Genomic DNA, 17,855 nt, shown 5'->3' with positions numbered 1-17,855 from the left:
ATAAAGCAGGTGGAGGAACTTGATAATCTTAACTTGTTTAGACAACTTACTGGCAGTTTACCAAGCAAATAAAAAAAACCCCCTGCATGCTGCCTGCATCCAGAATGACTCAGGTCATTTTACAAGGTGTCTGTTTTGGTTATAGAAGTGTATGGTTTTTCTTCTTGGGAAAGATACTGAAAAAGAGTGTGACTGACTGACTTCTAACGTGCCTGGAAGTTCTGACATTCACTCCTGGGGTTTTCTTGCCTTCTGTTTTATTGTTACTTTAAAGAGTATTACTGTTTTCTAGACTTTCTGAATGTAACTTTTTGATTAGTGATCCAGTCATTATTCTGTCTTCCAGCCTAAGGGAATTAGTCCATCCCCAGCTCCTTTTTCCTTGTCTCATTTTCAAGGTGCCTTAAGGTCGAGTGCAAACCCCCACAGCCTGGGTGTGGCTCCCATGTGAGAGTACTTGAAAGTGATTGGATTGATTTTTGTTGTTCACAGACTTTACTTTGAAAGTCTCCAAAGTCAGGGGCTTTAATGTTCATGTTTTTGTGCTTCTCTTGAAATGAAAGAGATGAAAGGGTCAAAATGCATAGCAATTAATTTTGACTTCCACATATCATCTTGGTTTAGATCCCATTCCTTGCCACTGTGAAAAAAGCCTTTCTATTAACTAGCTTACAGGTTACAACTACTATAAAAAGAATGTTGGCTTCTGTAGGTATGGCAAGCAAGTTACTGAGTTTTAAGCAGGGAGGTAGAGAGGATTTCAATACAAAGAGAGGAGGGGAATAAGGAGAGGCCATAGGCATGATTTCCAATCACCTGGAAACACAGTCAGGTGCACCAAGAGCTGCGTTTCAGTTGCCTGGAGGGATTTGGAAGCTGCAGAAACTTGTGTAGCCTCAGAATCTGTACTACTTATACCCCAGGTTTTGCACTGTACTGTAGATTATGTGGTGAGCTATAAAAAATTGTATAAACAAGGCCTACCTTTGTAAATCTGTAACTGGAGGGGTTATGAGTTTTGGATGAGTATTGGATGGTTAATGTGAGACATGCAGAAGCTGAAGTACCTCTCTATATTCCAATTATCAGCTGGCTTTAAAAGATTTCAAACTGTGCACTCTGAAATCCTTGGAAGGCTCCAAGACCTTTTAGCAAAGTTGGCCATGTACTTTCCATAACTTCAGGATGGTGCTTAACTCTTTCCCTGAAGCCATAGCAGAAAGATTGAAGGGGAGAGGAGGGAGGAGGGGGTGCTTGCTTTCTGCATCTCTGGAGTTAAACTAAACAAAGAGAATTTAAGAATCTTCACCTCCAATTTTCTTGCCCCAAGAGAGTGCATTTGAGTAATAATACCATTTTTTCTAGGGCCATTTGCAATCCCCAGCAACTCTTTAGAGATCCCTGCTGGTTAGATGGGATGCAGCCCATGGGATATAACCTGCAGGGTTATAAACCAAGTGATAGGATGCACATTTGGGGCAGTTCACTGAAGATGGCTTGGAAATGTGTGATGGGCTGTCTTGGTTTGGGTTTTGTGCAGTTATTTCTGAGCAGAGCAATTGCAATGCTGCAGGCTACTCCTTTGACATTGAACTTGCTGTCCAAGACAACAGGAAGCATTGTTGTTAAATTACTGGCACTTCTCTAACTGGAAGTTGATTTTCAACCAGTGGGGTTTATATTTTTTTCCTCTTGCCAGGTAGCCAGTACTCGATGCGGTATGATTAGTATCAGAGAAAAAATAATTCTGTATGGATTTTTATTGGAAAAAAACCAGTCAGCAGATTCGCAGCTCTGGGGGGTTTACTTTTAAAAATTTTTTCCAGACATGACAGCATCTTTCCTGTCTCTTGCTGATGCAAATAGAATTGTATGGATCAGAATGAAATATTGTATTGATCATATTATGAAAAATCAATGAAAAAATTGCCCTGGCTGTCAATTCTGTGCTGCCTTCTATGTATGCAGTGACAGGTTTGACTGCTCACCATTGTGGCAGACAGGAGAATACCTTGGGGTGCCCAATTATAGCAGCAGCAAGAGGAAATTCAGAAGAGTAATTTTGGCTTCCTTCATTGCCTTTATGTTGTCCTCTGAACGAGTGGCCATTCCACTCCTTTCATATTTCACAGCAGCAAGAGCTCTAATGGCAACTTTGTGCAATTTTGACTTCTCACGTCCATGAGATTGAATCAATGCTTTTCCTTCCACATTTAGTAAAACAATTTTCCACGCACGCTGAGCAGCTATTCTTGTCTGTACCTGCTCTGAGATGGGCTAGATGAGCTGGAAGGTTTTATAGAAAGCCATCTCTTTCATTTCTTTCCCTCTCTCCCCCCCTCCTTTTTTTAATAAACTGCAGATTGACAATGGAACAGTTCTCCAAGGGAGGTATTTTTGAGGCAAAGATGAGGAAAAGCCAAATGTTTTTGTAGGACTTGTATATAAAGCAGGAAAGAAGGAAGTTAATAAAATTAAAAAAAAACACCAGAAACAACAGTTGAGCTATCCTAGTTCAAGGATACCTAATTCAGGTGCTTTTACCATAGTATCTGAACACTTCAATTGTTAGTGGTTTTCTTGCTGTAATATTGCCCCTGTGTTTTGGAACAGTCACTTTTGCAAGTAAACTGTGACTGGGAAACCCAGCTAAGGAGCTTGGGTACCTGAAGCAGGTTCTGAGCAGAGTTTAGATGCTCAAATCCATAACTGCTATCTGTATATTCCCTCTCAGTCACTACTTACCCCTGGAGCTGATCCATCTCCCTGCCATCTCTGAACAGCTGGGGTTTGGTTTTGCACTCCCCAGGTCTGCTCAGAATAGGAGTTCCACAGCATTGGTCCCAGGGAATCATGACCTGACCCCAAACCAAAGTGTTCCTCTGCCTGAGTCCTGATCAAAGTGGACTCCCAACAAGCATCACACCTCTGTTTTGTCTGCTTTGAAAGTGTAGCTGGGAAGGAAAGAGCCTACTGGGGAATATACTTGTCTGTGAAGGGGAAGGCAAGGGTCAAGTGCCACCTCTGTGCACCATCTTTTAATGTGCTTTTTAATACTAACATCACATCCATGAGCAGAAACGAGAACAGGCAGCAGATCTCTCCATTCCCTTACTACAGAATCACACTTCCCCTTAGGTGTAGTTCTCTCCCTCTGGCCCAGCAGAGACATTGCTGATTTGGGTTGAGTGGCAGGAAGAATCTCCTTCCTTCAGGATGGTCCTGTCTTGGTTTATTGCTCTCATGCTGAAGGTTTGAACCTCTTCTGGCAGTCACTCAAAAGGGTTACCATGCTTCCTAGCAGCCATCCAGCTGGGTTTTTGGAAAATGTTTGCATGTGTGGTAGGCAAGAGGTCATGTGTACCATGTAATCTCCCTTCTTAACTGTAATTGATTGATCATAGTTAACTGAACAAACAAGAAATTTGTTTGCTCTTTACCAGGATCTGCTAGGGAATTCTTGCCAGCAGCAGGGCCCTCCACGGATCAAACAGCATCTGCTCACTGCTCAGCCTGGGCTCCAGGGGCAAGCAGGCAGGCATCAAATCTGCAGCAGATCTCTCTGGTTTGTTTTTATCAGTACAAGTGTAACACGTAACCCTCACCACCCCCAAAAGAGGCCAGTGGCTTTTCTAGGGTGATAGTTCATAAATAACACCAGGGAGATCCCCTACCCCCTTTTCTTCTCCCCTTTTCCTCCTTGTACTGCTTCAGTTTGGCTGATACCACCCAGCACCTCCTCACAGTGTCGTTGCTTTGATAAGGTGAGTTCCCTCTGTGCTACCATTAGTTCAGCTGCTATTTGTTGCCTGGGGATATGGACAGGAGGAGCCCAGGGTGTCCTCTGCAAGGTGTGTGTGTTGTGGTTTTGCTTCCTCTTTTCCCTTTTCTAAGCTGAGAAGTTTGTGCAGCTTGGAGTCAGGATGAAGGTGGCAACGTCTTGTGTGTGCATCCTGTGCCATTGGAGTGCCGAGGTGCAAAGGAGCAGTCATTTTCATCTTAAAAGCTGGGAGTAAACACTGCAAACTGCAGCCCTCTGACAAAATCCATGCTTCCTTGTGGTGTGGAGAGTGTTAACAGCAGGGAGACAAAGAGAGGGGAGATTTGCCAGGGTTACTGATTGAAAGACTATAAATTCTTGAAGAGCAGGCGAGCCTGAGGTTTGAAAATTCTGCCTTGTATGGTCCCTTCCAGTAGCTTCTCCTCCTGCCTCAGGAAGGCTGTGTGGGTGCTGCAGAGGTTCAAAACCAGATCCAACAGGCAGACTGTGGATGTTTTAAAGCAGGCCTGAACTGAAGGGCTCTCATGCAAAATAAATGTGTTTTGGGTGGTGGTGGGAGGAGGAGGGAGCAGCTAATAGATGTTTTCCCCTTGCTTGACATCTGTCACCTCCCCCACGCCAACCTTTCCTCTGTTTATGGCAAACCATTTGCTCCCATTAATTAGAGTTGGATTCCTGCCATCTGACCAGCTTTATGCCTGTGCAAATGTCACCAGAGCCAGGACTACACAGGTGGGGAGAAGAGTTGGTCAGGGGAGATCTGTTGCATCTGTTAGGGGAGGGAGAGGGAGAGGCAGGGAAAAATTCCACCCTCTCCCAAATTGGGCAGTTAGCTACAGCAATAATTGACATGATGGCTGGGAGCCCCAGGATGCCACTTTTCTCCTCCCTTTTCAGAACAAACTGCACTTTAAGCCATCCCCTCCAGTTAAATCTCTTTACCAAAGTGGTCTGTACGAAGGCTTACATACAAGGAAGATAATGGTGCTGTCATTTTTACAAATAATCACAACAGGAGCAGAAAAATAAGAAGAAGATGATTACGCCTGAAAATCCAGTGAGCTTCCAGCTGCTGATGCAGTGGAAGCTCAAAAGAAGCTGAACTACAATCCCAAGCTGTTCTTCCAGGCACTGGGCTGGCTTTTCTGCCATGATTTAGGAGTCTGCAGCTGTGTTGTCATGACATTAGAGGGAAATGTGCTTCTGCTGGGATGGTTTTCCTTGTGATGAAGACAAAGTATTTAATGTGCTAGTTGAAGCAAATCCTGAGTGGGAGAAACAGGTTAACCTTGATTAGTTTGGCTGGATTGTAGAAGAAAAAAAAGCTTCAGACCCTCTTGTGGCCTTCTCCAGCAGCCCTTTCTGTGCTGACTTCATGCACATCAGTTTTCCTCACTGCTGGTTGGAGGTGAGGCAAGTAATGGCTCATCTGTAAGTTCTGCAAGGTTCACTCCTAGTGTAATATTTGTCCAAATTAAACTAACTTAGGGAATAATTTACAGGTCAAAGTAAAGGACCCACTTTATATATAAACTTAGTTGGAAAACAGAATGTCTCACCCAGATTGGAGTGGGAGCTGTCATTGTAGCTCCTAAGGGGTAAAGTTGTCAGTCCTCTGAGACAAAATGGTCATTTACTGAGTGCCTCAAAATTATTAGTTGTGTCAGCACTAGGTAAACATACTTGAGTGTAACAAACTTCACAGATGCTTATTTAAAAAAAAAAAAAAAGAGTTTCTGTGTCTGTTAGATAGCAGAATATGAATTTACTGCTGAGATGATGATATCTACCAGTCCTGGTGCTGCTGGACTACCTGCAAGCTTCAGTGTGTTTGGGGAGATTTTTGTCACACAAATAAAGGAGGTCCCTGCCTTGAAGCTGTGCTGGCATTCAGAAGATGCTGTGCTCTTCTGAACAGCTGATAGGCAAGAGAATGTGCATTTCTATAAGGTCTGTTTTGCAGCTAGGTGTAAACCACAGGCTGCCCATTTAAATCCAAGGTCTTGTCCCCCTGCTTTGAGTTTACTTGAGTGAAAAGATTTGAGGTTTTTAAAATATTCCTTTATTTGTATTTGAGATGAGTTGTGAAAATGTGTGTATGGGGAATCTACCATTCCTCACCACTTCATAATCCTTGCTGCCTTCTGTAAGATGCTTTGCCTCTCCAAAAGAAATCCTTTTAAGTGTTTTTTTCCTTTTCCCCACTCTTCCGTGCTGCATAATTCTCAGTATCTTTGAGCACAGTCACCTGTTACTCTTCAAATTTTGCCTGGGGATTTTTCACCCTGGCTTGGCTTGTCATCACAGCCTTTTCAGTCATTCCCATAAATATCCTTGCTGCTTTATCCTCTCTGTGAGACATCCACAGGCAGAAAGTGACAGAACAGATGGGGAAAAGAAGAGGAAAGGCAAGGGAGAAGCTGCCTCTGGGAGCTGGGTGCTCAGCTGGGCACCTCCAACTCGAGTGATGAGGGCTCAGCAAGCAACCTGTGGTTTGGGCAGTGGTGGAAAGAGGTCCTTGGTCCCATCCCCCTGAGGCACACAAGCAGCCTGCCCAGAGCTCCTGTTTGTGGGAAAAGTCTGCTTGGACAGGTATTGTTTGACTTCCCAGTGGCCTTGGCTGGAAGCTCGTGGTGGCATTGTGAGCACCCCCTGTGAGGTGAGGTCTGTTGAAGTGCACTTTGTTTGAATGGAGGGATTTTCTACTGGGGAAGGCTGAAGGACCTTTGTTTAAAGCAAGTGCATCTGTTGGTTCCAGCTGTCTGATGCATGGGAGTGCACCTGTGCACAGAAAAGAGCAACACTTGGCTGTGGCAGGGTGCCAGCCTGCTTCCAGACATTCCCATCAGGGAATATGCTGAGAGCCAGGGGGAACATGATGGGGTTTTTTTGAGTTTTAAGGCGAGATATTTAGCTGTAAATGAATGTACTGAGTGGGGCAGCTTTCCCAAGGGCTGTGACATTGATGGATAGGGTAGCCAGGGCTGACAACAAACTTGGGGCCTTAAGAAAGCTTGAAAAGCTTTTAAGGACCGATTTTGCATGGAAACATTTTGCAACCATGGAGAGAGCAATTTCTGTCTCTTCCCACGGAAGAGAAGATTTCAGGGTTCAGCCCTCATTTCCCTTGAAGTTAAAAGAAGGGAGTGTGAAAAGAAGCTTCTCTCTGGTGCCTGCAGGAATGAATGTCCTGGTATTGATTCAGACACACTTTCTTATTGCTTCTGCTTTTCTGTAGATTGCATGTGATTTAGATTATACAGACTTTTAGGCTTTTGGAACTTTTCCTTAATCATAGAATCTTTTAGGCTGGATAAGATCTTCAAGGTTAGAGTCCAACCATAAACTTAACACTGCCAACTCCATCACTAAACCATATCTGTAAGATGTGATCCACACATCTTTTCAATAGCTCCCAGGGATGCTGACTCAAGGACTTCTCTGGGCTGCCTGTTCCAGCATTTCAGAACTGTTTCAGTGAAGAAATATTTCTTAATATCCAATCTAAACCTCCCCTGGCACAACATTAATGCCTGTTGGAGCATCCCACCATTTAGTAGTAATTTGAAATCATTGAAAAAGGCATAAACAGGTAAATAACCCAAACAAACCAAAGCACCCCTTTATCCTGCCTCTGTCAAGTTTGTTTGTGGCTGTGAGGAAATTCTCACAGTGAATATGCCACATCCATCTCTGTCCACAAACATCAGTAGGAAACCAGCAGCAATGCTCTACACCCTCTTTCTGCCCATAAAACTTGCCTCCCTCTATCACTGGAAACTCAGGTTTTATGGAGCCTGCAGGCAAAATAGGTATCTTAGCCTCACAAACTGTTAGAGGCAAGAGTCAAAGCTGAAACAGGAATAAAGGTGATGTCTGGTACTCCTGCAGGCCCCAGGGATGGGTTTGTTTGGTGTGATGCTTGAATTAGGACAGACAGAGGTTGGCTAAACCCATGTGGGTCTGCTGCACTGGGAGGTTTGGGTTGTTAAAATAAAAGGTTGTTAAAATAAAAGGAGAGGGAAAGACAAGTTTCTGCAAGACAGACGTAGAGTGCATTAAATAAATATAAATTTTATTAAAAACACCCACATCTCAGCATTATCAGGAATGATATAATAATAAACAGCTTTCAAATAACCTGCATTACATTACAATACTTACAGTATTTATAACCATCCTCAGATTCATTTTATAGACATACCAAACGTTTCATGAAAAAATAAATGAAACCAAAGTAAAAAAAAAAAAAAAAATAGAACATAAGCATAGAAAATGCACACAGAAGTTCATTACCTTAGTGTCAAACTGCTAAAGTTTCCTACACAAGTTAACCACTAGCTTCAGAAGTGAACTTTAGACCACTGTGCGTCAATCAAGATGAAAAATTCATTCAAGTAAAGTTGACACCACTCCAAAACATCTTCAAGTATGGCTATAGTCAACCTGATAATCCTATATGAGCAACTTTATGTCTGCTTTGTCATTCTTTCCAACTGAGGCAGGGTTCTGTACACCAAAAATTACAGCTCAGGTATTTACAATACAAAACTGGTTCCCTAACTAAGCATCCTGCTCCTGCTGCCAGCAGTTTGGCAAATGACAGTGCATGGCATGTTAACCAAACATCTACTGTGGGTTACATGAACAATACAGGACTAAAAATAGTTAAAAAAAAAAAAAAATCACTGAAAGATGATTTATAACGATTTAATAAATCTGACATATAACCACCATTCATTTTTTTTTTCAAGGCGAAACTTTTGTTTCAAGCAGTGGGTAAAGTCACAGACTGAGAATTAAAAAAAACCCCAGAATTGCCATAATAAATATTTGACCATTAAACCCAAAGGCCTCCTTTGATTTACTTGAGTTAGGTTGTGATTCTGTTAAGATAAAATTTCTTTCAACCAAACAATCTTACAGTATATTGCACAAGATATTTCTGGGACATGGAAGTTTGCATGTTTAGGGAAGCCCTTGTACAGACTGTACCTTTTTATATTTTATTTTACTCATTACAGTATCCAAGAAGCCTTGTTTAGAGAGTGACTTGAACAACTCTAGCAAACAGTCACTTGCCAAACCCCTGCCTTACATTTTTCCCTTTAATCAGCTCAGTGCATTCTACTTTCTTTTTTGCTTATTCGTTTGAAACAGGCAAAACATTCTAAATCTCTTGAACACTTTCATTACAATAAAAAGAGCTAAGAAATTTACAAAATTAGTTTTAGTTACTTCAGTACATGTACAGAAAAAATTAGAGAAGGGATTCAAAAGAAAAGCATTAAATCCCTGAAAAACAAAACAAAACAAAAAAACCCCTCAAGAATATATTTAACCTACAACAGCTTTACATACACACAGGTGACACGTTGGCATAGGAGAACATGAGCTGAAATATCCCTGAATTTTTAGAACCAAAAAAAAAAAAAAAAGTTCAAGTTATACTTGCTAAAATGTCAAGTATTGAGAGTATTTTTTTTGTTTTGTTTTTTTTTTTGTGTGTTTTTTTTTGTTTGTTAATTTTTTTCAAAGGCTATTGGGGGTAAAAGATGGTATACAATATATAAACTTTCACACTCAGTTCAGTATCCTATTGCCAAACTAGTGTTGAGGTATATGACAAGTAGGAACATCACTCAAACCTTTTAATGTATTTTTAGCTCACATTATGATATATTTGTAGCAGGCTGAGTAGCACCATGATGTGAATTCAGCTCAAAACCCAAATATATAGATTTAATATTTTTACAGTACTAAAATACTAAAGCATTGCGTTAAAAAAAGTTTTGTTTACAATTTAATTTACTATACAACTCTCCTGCTTTTTTTTTTTTTTAATAGAAATTAATGATTTAAAACCACCACAGCAAGCCAGCTGCCTATTTTTATTTTTTTTTTTTTTTCTATTTAATCAACGGAATCACACAGAACTTAACCCTGTTTCATTCATCTTGTGTAGGCATCAGTCTGCTCAACCTTCCTGGAAAAGAGGACACTTGCACCAAGAAATGACTTTTACATCACAATGTACATAATTATCAACACAAAAGCAGTCTGCCATTCAGTAACTGAAGAGCATACAGATCTTTAAAAACAGCAGAAGCCCAAGCTAGCTACTTGTAGTCTGTTGCATGCTGCTAATTATTACCTGTGGTTAATATAAAATCCTTTCCTTAAAACTGTACATATTTGAGCAATGAACTTGTCATAGTAATTGTAGAAAACAGTTTACAGTATAGCTGTGTGAGATGAGCACCAGAAAAAATGTGTTTTGTATACTAAAGGATTCCCTTATATCCAGTAAGCCCCTTTTTTTTACCATAACTGACTGTATTAAAAATGGATATGTAGCCCACTAGCAGATGCACAGCTAAAACAAAAGTATTTAAAAGCTTTTTTTTTTTTAGTTTAAAAAAATTATCTTTGCATTTTAAAATGAAAGTAAACTTTTTTTTTTTTTTTTTTTTTTTTTTCTTTTTAATGTCTTAGTACCTTAGTATTGTTCAAGTTGCCAAGCTTAGGTAGACAAAGTGCTTTTGAAACACTATTTAAAAAAAAATATCTCTCTCTCTCTATTTTATTGTCCTTTCCTAGGACTTGACTGGATGAGCAAAATCCAGAGGTCTTTGTAATTCCCATATGTTAAAAAGTAAGCTTATTTTAACACCAGGTAAATTCAGTACATACATGAATGAAAAGGTTCTCCCTGTTGAAGAACATCTGACTACACCATTGACATTTTGTTATAAAGGCATTAACTGTTCAACTGTTAAAATAAAGACACCATTCTCTTAGATAGCACCATGGTTTTAGAATATCCAAATAAATTCAGTGTTTTGCTGTCTATCCATTATGTTTTATACTTATCTACTTTATTAAATAAAATCAAAAGACTAATAAGATAACAGTAAAAACTGCATGTTAAAAAGCCATAATTCCAGTCTTTCAGTACATCATAGATTCAGCACCAGATGTTATTTTAAGAATCCTGCAGTTGTAATACCGCAGTATTATTTTTGTTTTTTTTTTTTTTTTGCTCCTGTTCCATGACTATGCAAACTTGATGACACTGAAAAGTGGCCACAGATGTGCAAAACTGTAAGAAAAAAAAAAAAAATTATAATCCATTTGCAGATTCTTTCAGTAAATGGAGTCAGTGTTTTCAAATGTAAATGGCGAAACACTTTCTTGTTTTTGCATAGGATGCTTTGGTCTTGTTTCCTACGTGCCATCTGTGACCACTTGAAAATCAGTGGAAAAATAAGTGCTCTGGTGAGATTACCTCTGTTTGCTGGTGTGCTGAGGCTTTCTTTCCACCGAGGACTTGTGTAAAAAGTTGTGTTCTTCCCCACCCCTGCCTTCCCCCGAACCTAAGGATGAACTCTCCTACCGACAAGGTGTTTTGTTGTTTGTTTTTTTTTTTTTTTTTAAAATGAGGTAACCAACAAAGGTGTGGAGTTAGATATATCTGTTGTAAGGCCCTGTAACCCGTGTGAAGGCATATGGAGATGTAGTTACTGTGGAGTCTGTGGTGACTGACAGTGTCCTTTGTGCAAGGGTCTTGATGAAGCGCAGGTAGGTTGGCTCTGAGGGTTCCTGGGGCTCCGGAGGCTCCCGCTTTGCCTTTTTGCCATAGGATTTCTGAGGCACGTAGTCTGGGCCGTACTTCTCACATTCCTCTTCTTTCTCTCTTGCCTTCTCAGCCATCTTGGCTTCCCACAGAGCCAGGCCGTGTTTGGGCTCGTTCATACTCTTGTGCTGGTAAAAGACCAGGGATATTCTGGTGGGATGGTTCCTGTTGGGATTTTTTAAGGGGGTCGTCGCGTGGAGCTCGCGTTTTGCGCACTCTATGAGGATTGACCCGTGAGATGGAGCAACTGCCACTCCTCCAATTTCTGGATCCAGAAAGTTCTGCTCACTATCTGACCAGACATCATCGGGGTCCTCTGCTTTTTCTGGATTCAGCACATCACTTTTATCTAAACCACCCTGGGGAGCAGTCCTGTCATGGTTTTGACCCGGAAGCACGTTAGACAAACCATTAACTGCATGTGAAATCATTTCACTCTCCTTATTTTGGAGGTGCAGGGAATTAGGAGGGGCACTAAACATACTTGCAGCAGAATGGTAGTTGTGTGCTAAGTGTGGAGGGGGTTGCATGTGATGATGTTCACTGGTTTTACTCATGGAGGCATAATCCATGCTCAGATTACTCAGATTAGATTTTAACCTTGAGGCAACCTCCATAAAATGGCCATCAGCCTCATGGGTGGCATAAGAGGAGAAAGACCCTACATGGTGGACATTTGGTCTCATGGTGCAATTGCTGTAGGCGTCTACCTGCATATTTTGGTTTCCATAATTCAAGTATTTGTGACCAAAACTCTGATTATTCCCAAACCTATGCTGGTATAATGTCTGAATGGGTGGTAGACTGAGTTTAGACATATGGTTTTGGCTCTGGCAACTATACAAGTCCACATGTTGATGCTGGGGAGGGTAGGAGCCCAAGTAAGAGGAGCAGTTGTCCATAGCTATGTTTCCATTGCATTGGTAGGGTGGATATTGGTTATTTTGACTTAATGATCCTGAATAAGGGTTCATGGGATTGGAAGAATTCAAATAAGACCCCGCAGGCTGTGATGAGGTTGTATAGAGATTCATGGGACTGGACCCTCCGTAGGGATCTGAAGTGTATGAAGAGTTTGGGTAAGAATTGGCTGGATTAGGCAACCTTACATAGAGATTTGCAGAACCTGAACCCGAGTAGGAGTTAACAGGGTGGGACTGAGGGTTGTTAGGGGGAGCACGCTGGGGATGCTGCTGTTGCTGCTGTGTGCCTGGTCCTGAAAGACGTAAAAGATCTGTAGAAGTGAAAAGAAAAAAAAAACAAACACCACAAAGCAAACAAGATTTAAAAAAAACCCCAAAAACAGAGCAACAAACTACATACTTTTATAGACTTCTCGTGATACATATCTATGAAATTTCTAAGAAAAGTCTATCATGTGATACCTTAACCCTTTCTTATATCTCAAGTACCATCCTTTAAGAAGCTGAATAAATACTAAGGCTACTCATCCTCTCTGGCATAAATCCAGTAAGATCAGATGCCAGTGGGGAAAAAGAGGACAGTGGAATCTGTTCAGTGTCACATGCACAGAATCCAAAGAGTTGAGTCATCATTTAAGTAGCCCATGAAATGGAGCATCAAAGTGCTCCCAAACAGCCCCACACAAGGTGACCTTCTTTTCCCCAAGAATAATTCTTCTCATCTATATTAGTAGAACTGTCTCAAAGAAAAAAAAAGTCCCTAGTTTTATGTAAAAGCCCAACAGTAACGTTCAGTAAGAAGTGAGATTAACTGAAGAGGTAAGAGCAAAAAATCATTCCTTAAAGTGAAATGGCATTGTTCAATGGCTACAGCCCTGGTCAGGGCCATGGGACAGCTGCATTCTGTTCATGGGTATTTCAGATGACAACTGCTAGGGGTTGTTAAACAGGTTTTGAAACTCTTACTACACTGTGGAAAAATCTGCTCTGCTTTTGGTCTCGAAACAGAGAGTGTAAGAGGTGGTAAAGAGAGGTTAGGCTTGAATCCCCTCAGAGTAGGATGTTCTCTTAACAGTGGCAGTGAGTGATGTGTAGGTCATTCTTTCTTTGGCAGCAGCATCACACACTTCTTTTCATGGCTTCTAGCTCTACTAATCTTTTAAAGGTACTTTACACAGGATGGCAACCAGAATTTGCAGAAGCACCACATTTCTACAGGTGTTAACCATCCAACAGTACTGAGTATCTCATACAATTTTTTTTTTTTTTTTTAATGCCTCTGGAGTTGACCACAGTTTGAGTGCCATTCATTCTGGTATTTATAAATATACAACATTAATATTTACTTTCAAGAATTCTTTTTCCTTTTTCCTTTTAAAATGTTTTTGGGCTTAAAGGGAGACTAATGGGAGAGCAATGGTTTTCTTGAGGCTCATTATAAGCAGCCTGCTGATCAAGCCCCCCATCAGATGCTGTGTTTACCTGCCAGCTGCTTTGCATGACCTGCTGCCTCGGAGTTGCCTTGCTTGTTGCGTGCTGCAGCAGACTTCTCCCTCTCAGCTTTCCCAGCCCCATTCTCCAAGGAGGAAAGCTTTTCTGCAGCTGCTTTCTTTGCTTCCAGCTTCCTTTGCCTGCACGTCTTCACAGGCTCTGCCAGCATCCTCACTTTGCGGCGGAAGGAGGAGAGGACCTGGATGCTGCCGTTCCTCTTCTTCTCCTCCTGGCCCTCAGTGCTCCCAAACTCATCCACATCAGAGACTTTGTACAACGGGAGCACGTGGAGCTGCTCATCTTCTGGTGTCTGACCAATTTCACGATTGTCTTCTCTAGTTAGTGTGCAAACCTGTCAGAAAGGGGTGTTAGAGTAACTCTCAAACTGAGAGGAAGAGATGTGAGACACCAGCCTGTGCGTTTCCCTTTGCACCATAGGCCGCTCTTGGTGTTGGCATCCTACATTTCTGCACAACTTATACATATCACAACAGGCCTGCAATTTAATTTCTTCCCTTGCTCTTGACAGAAACACAAGGTGTGTGTATATATACCTGTATTTCTTGTACCTGTGCTCAAATTAACAGTACAACTGGGGACCACCATAATGTGAATCAAACTGTGGGACCCATTGTACCGTGTACCCCAACAGTGGAACCTGAAACTTTGTACTCAACTGAAGTTTTTTTTCCCTGTAAAACAAAGCCAGCTGCCTATTAGAAATAGTGTAAAGTATAATATGCTGCCTTGGCATTTCACACCTCCTCACAATGGCAACTTGCAGGACTTTGCAAAGGAACAGGCTAGTAATGAGATTTAAGGGAATGATTTTGTGTCATGCAGCATGCTCGTTGTGTTAGCTCCAGCTAAAACAGGTATTGGAAGGATCTCAGTGGCAAAAGATGCTGATACAGACATATTCTGTAGGAAAATCATTCCATCAGCCAGTTTTAGGAGGAAAGATCTGCTAGAAATATTGTATTGGTGGTGGTTTACTTGTCACATCCTGGACTGGAAAACTGTGGTTGGTAGGAAAAAAAGTCTCTTTGGTCATAACAACAGCTGTACTGAGAATCTAGGTAGCTGTTTCAAATTACAACTATGATGTTTATTCAAATCTGAAGACTGCTTTCATATATTTACCCTAACTGTATTGTCACAGAGAGAGTAAGCAGAGATCAGAAATGTTGCAGTACACATTGAAAATCAGTTTGCTTTTCTGGCATCTTCTACAGAACCTTTTCATGTCTATGTTAAGAGATCAGAAATGAAGAGAGTAAACAGTGCTTGTACAATACAAAGGGTGGCAAGGCTGGCAGGCTTTCTGTTCATCCTAAAACATGAAATGAAATGCACAACTTCCAAAGCTCTCCTGGAAAGAAGTTCTTTGTTTCCATTTTTATTTTATTAGAAAATATAATCCAAAATTGTTAGGGAAAAAATTGTTTCGGGAGAACAAACAAACAGTTTGCTGCCAGGAACACTGAATTTCAGCTCTGGGACTTTCTTGCCATTGTCTCCACAGTTTCTCTTTTACCAGTTTTGTATGAAAGCTTTCTTTAATATGAAATAAATGAAATTAATAATAAAAGAAAGGTTGTGTAGGGGGTAATAAGTCAGCTCAATTACTGCTTGAGGTTTCTTAGCAGTCCGTTACGCACACGCAGATTCGAACAGAGGGGATCTAATGAATCAAAGAGCTGAAATTAGTGCTGGGGTACAGAAGCTGGATGCATGGTGAACTTACCAACGTGCTCCCATTCTGCATGTTGTGCAAGTCTCTGTGAGCATGAGCACAAAAATCCAGGCAGGCAGTGACTCCTGAGAACGGGCGCCCTTCCTTTAAACCCAGGCGGCACTCGGGTGCTCTGTGCTCGTACTCGATCTGCAAAGAGGTGACAGTGATCACTGCAGCTGAGCTGGATGCTGCAGCACTCAGTGCTCTGCTGTGCCCACATGCAAGCCTCCTAACATCTTAGAGTGTCAACGTACAGATCTTGAAAGCAACTAAAATCAAGGAATTGAATGGCAGTTCCGTGTCCGTGCTTTGTTCCCTCTTCTGTCTCTGTGGTGTGACTGTGAAATTGGCTGAGAATACTTTTCCTCGTGTATCACCTGTGATTCCCTGCCAGTGGTTGGGAAATATAATAAGCTATTAAGGGAAAATGGCTTTAGAAAACTGACTTCAGAATGATTTCATGAAAAATAATAATTTGCTTTTTGATTCGTAATATTTTTGGCAAGCTAAACTTGTATTTCATCAGCTTAAGCACAATTCCAGCTCCTGACCAAAAACAGAGAATTCAGTCATGACAGTACTTCCTGCCCATGCACTCATTATGAGGGAGCTTTACAAAGAGCTGGTAATGCAACAATAAACCCTACACAAAAAGAAAGGATTTTGTAATAGAAAATCAAGACCTAGGCAAATGATGGTTTCATATTTTATTTTAAAAATTAAAAAGGAAACCATATTTGTAAAATGCTTTGCTGAAATTCCTGAGCCTTTGAAGTGAATGAAAAAATATCTACATGTAGTGAAACTTAATAGATCCCATTTCAAGGTAAGGTAAAATGAGAAGTTTTGTGAGGTCTTGATCTAAAAAGGTGTCTAGTTTGCTCACAGACCTTTTATTTTTAAAATCTGGAATATTAATGTCCTTGGAATCTGAAAATAAAAACAGAGCAAACCTTGAAACTTGTAAACTTCTTTGTAATTAAGTAAGAGTGGTCTGAAAGGTAAAGCCAGGCTATAATGACCTGATTAAAGCATACTGATGCAACTGTTCTCTGAGTTACTCTGTTGGGTCCAGTTGGAAAAATGGATTTTTTTCACTTCTAGACTTTAATCCATTTGCAATCCAGATTTGGATTAGAATATATCTGGCAATTTGGAATTTCTTTTCAGGATTCAAACAGGAGTTGGCTTTAGGGCTTTTTGGTTTTAAAACCTTTTCAAATACCAATTAGGCCTTGATTATCTCTGTAATGCCACTGACCATAGCTTGATCAGGGTTTCCCCACAAATACAAGTTTTGTATGAAACACCTTATTGCACAAAGTAAAAACTACACCTTGTGTAAGCATGGATTATCAACAAATGCTGGGCAGTCCCATGGCTTACATGGAGAAAAGTTCTTTTGTGAATTTCTGTGGGAAAAGAAAGCAGCCCAAGCAAAGAACCATTTTATTGTTCACCACCCCCTCATTTTTTTCCTTCTTCCTCTTTCTTCTCTTGCAGAATGTCTCAGATATTTGGACAGATAACCACAGCTAGTGGGCACACAGCCACAGTTTCCTCCAGAATGAGTCTCCAAACATTATCTGATCAGGTAAGTGAAGTTGGTAAAGTCTGTACAGAATCTGCTTACCCTGGCTGGTTGCTCCTGAATGTGCAGGGAAGGAGTGAGATTTACAGCAAATAAAAATGGACAGTGTTGTGTTAGTTTACTGGTTCTGTTACAATTGAAAAATCTGTCTTGTGCTGTTTGCTACAGCATAATGCTGTCAACAGGAAAGAAAGATGTTGTAGTTTGCAGTGGTGCTGATATTTTGGAGACTGTAAGATCTGTGAATGTTTGTAATGGCAGTGAAACTGAGCACTGCAAAGGAAAGCCAGCAGTTATGAAACTGCAAGGAGTATGTTGTCAAATTTGGATGCAAACATTTGAAAGACATTTGGTAAAGGAGTGCAGGTGACCTAATGCTTTTGAAGTGGAATTGTTGATTTCCATTTGTCTTTACCCTGATGTGAAGGAAAGCTTGTACAAAACATACAAGACATACATCATGATTTGGTGCAGGGTTGAAGCACTGGGAATTGTGGTAAAAATCAAGTTATTTGCAGAAGTGCTCCAATGCCTTTTTTGCCCAGCTTACCTGGTTGTTATATGCATCAGGTGCAAGCTTCTTGTAGGTAGGGGCCATCAGGGTTGACAGGTTCTGCAAATTGGATTCTAGTTTTTCTTCCTGTGAGGAGATGAAAGAGAGCTCAATGACATTTTCTTGCTGTATATGTGGGATC

At 40.9% G+C, this 17,855-nt stretch overlaps 1 protein-coding gene and 1 long non-coding RNA gene across 2 annotated transcripts in view; one reads left to right on the top strand and one right to left on the bottom strand.

The window, feature by feature from the left end:
- The window catches only part of LOC139795679 (uncharacterized), a 32,992-nt gene extending 15,431 nt beyond the window's left edge, over positions 1 to 17,561 (top strand). The window contains exon 3 of the long non-coding RNA XR_011725641.1: positions 17,073 to 17,561. This is a non-coding gene — a long non-coding RNA (uncharacterized lncRNA). The remainder of the gene's footprint in view (positions 1 to 17,072) is intronic.
- TET2 (tet methylcytosine dioxygenase 2) overlaps positions 7,836 to 17,855 on the bottom strand; it is a 65,969-nt gene continuing 55,949 nt past the window's right edge. Inside the window, exons 7-10 of the mRNA XM_071742602.1 lie at positions 17,711 to 17,800; positions 15,579 to 15,716; positions 13,823 to 14,183; positions 7,836 to 12,651 (exon numbers count right to left, since the gene is read on the bottom strand). Coding sequence (XP_071598703.1) covers positions 11,246 to 12,651; positions 13,823 to 14,183; positions 15,579 to 15,716; positions 17,711 to 17,800 — 1,995 coding nt within the window. The 3' untranslated portion in view covers positions 7,836 to 11,245. The remainder of the gene's footprint in view (positions 12,652 to 13,822; positions 14,184 to 15,578; positions 15,717 to 17,710; positions 17,801 to 17,855) is intronic.

The sequence above is a fragment of the Heliangelus exortis genome, chromosome 4 (genome assembly GCF_036169615.1).
Source record: "Heliangelus exortis chromosome 4, bHelExo1.hap1, whole genome shotgun sequence".
Taxonomy (NCBI): Eukaryota; Metazoa; Chordata; class Aves; order Apodiformes; family Trochilidae; genus Heliangelus; species Heliangelus exortis.
Note: the sequence above shows the minus strand (reverse complement) of the source record. Positions and strands in the feature narration are given on the sequence as shown.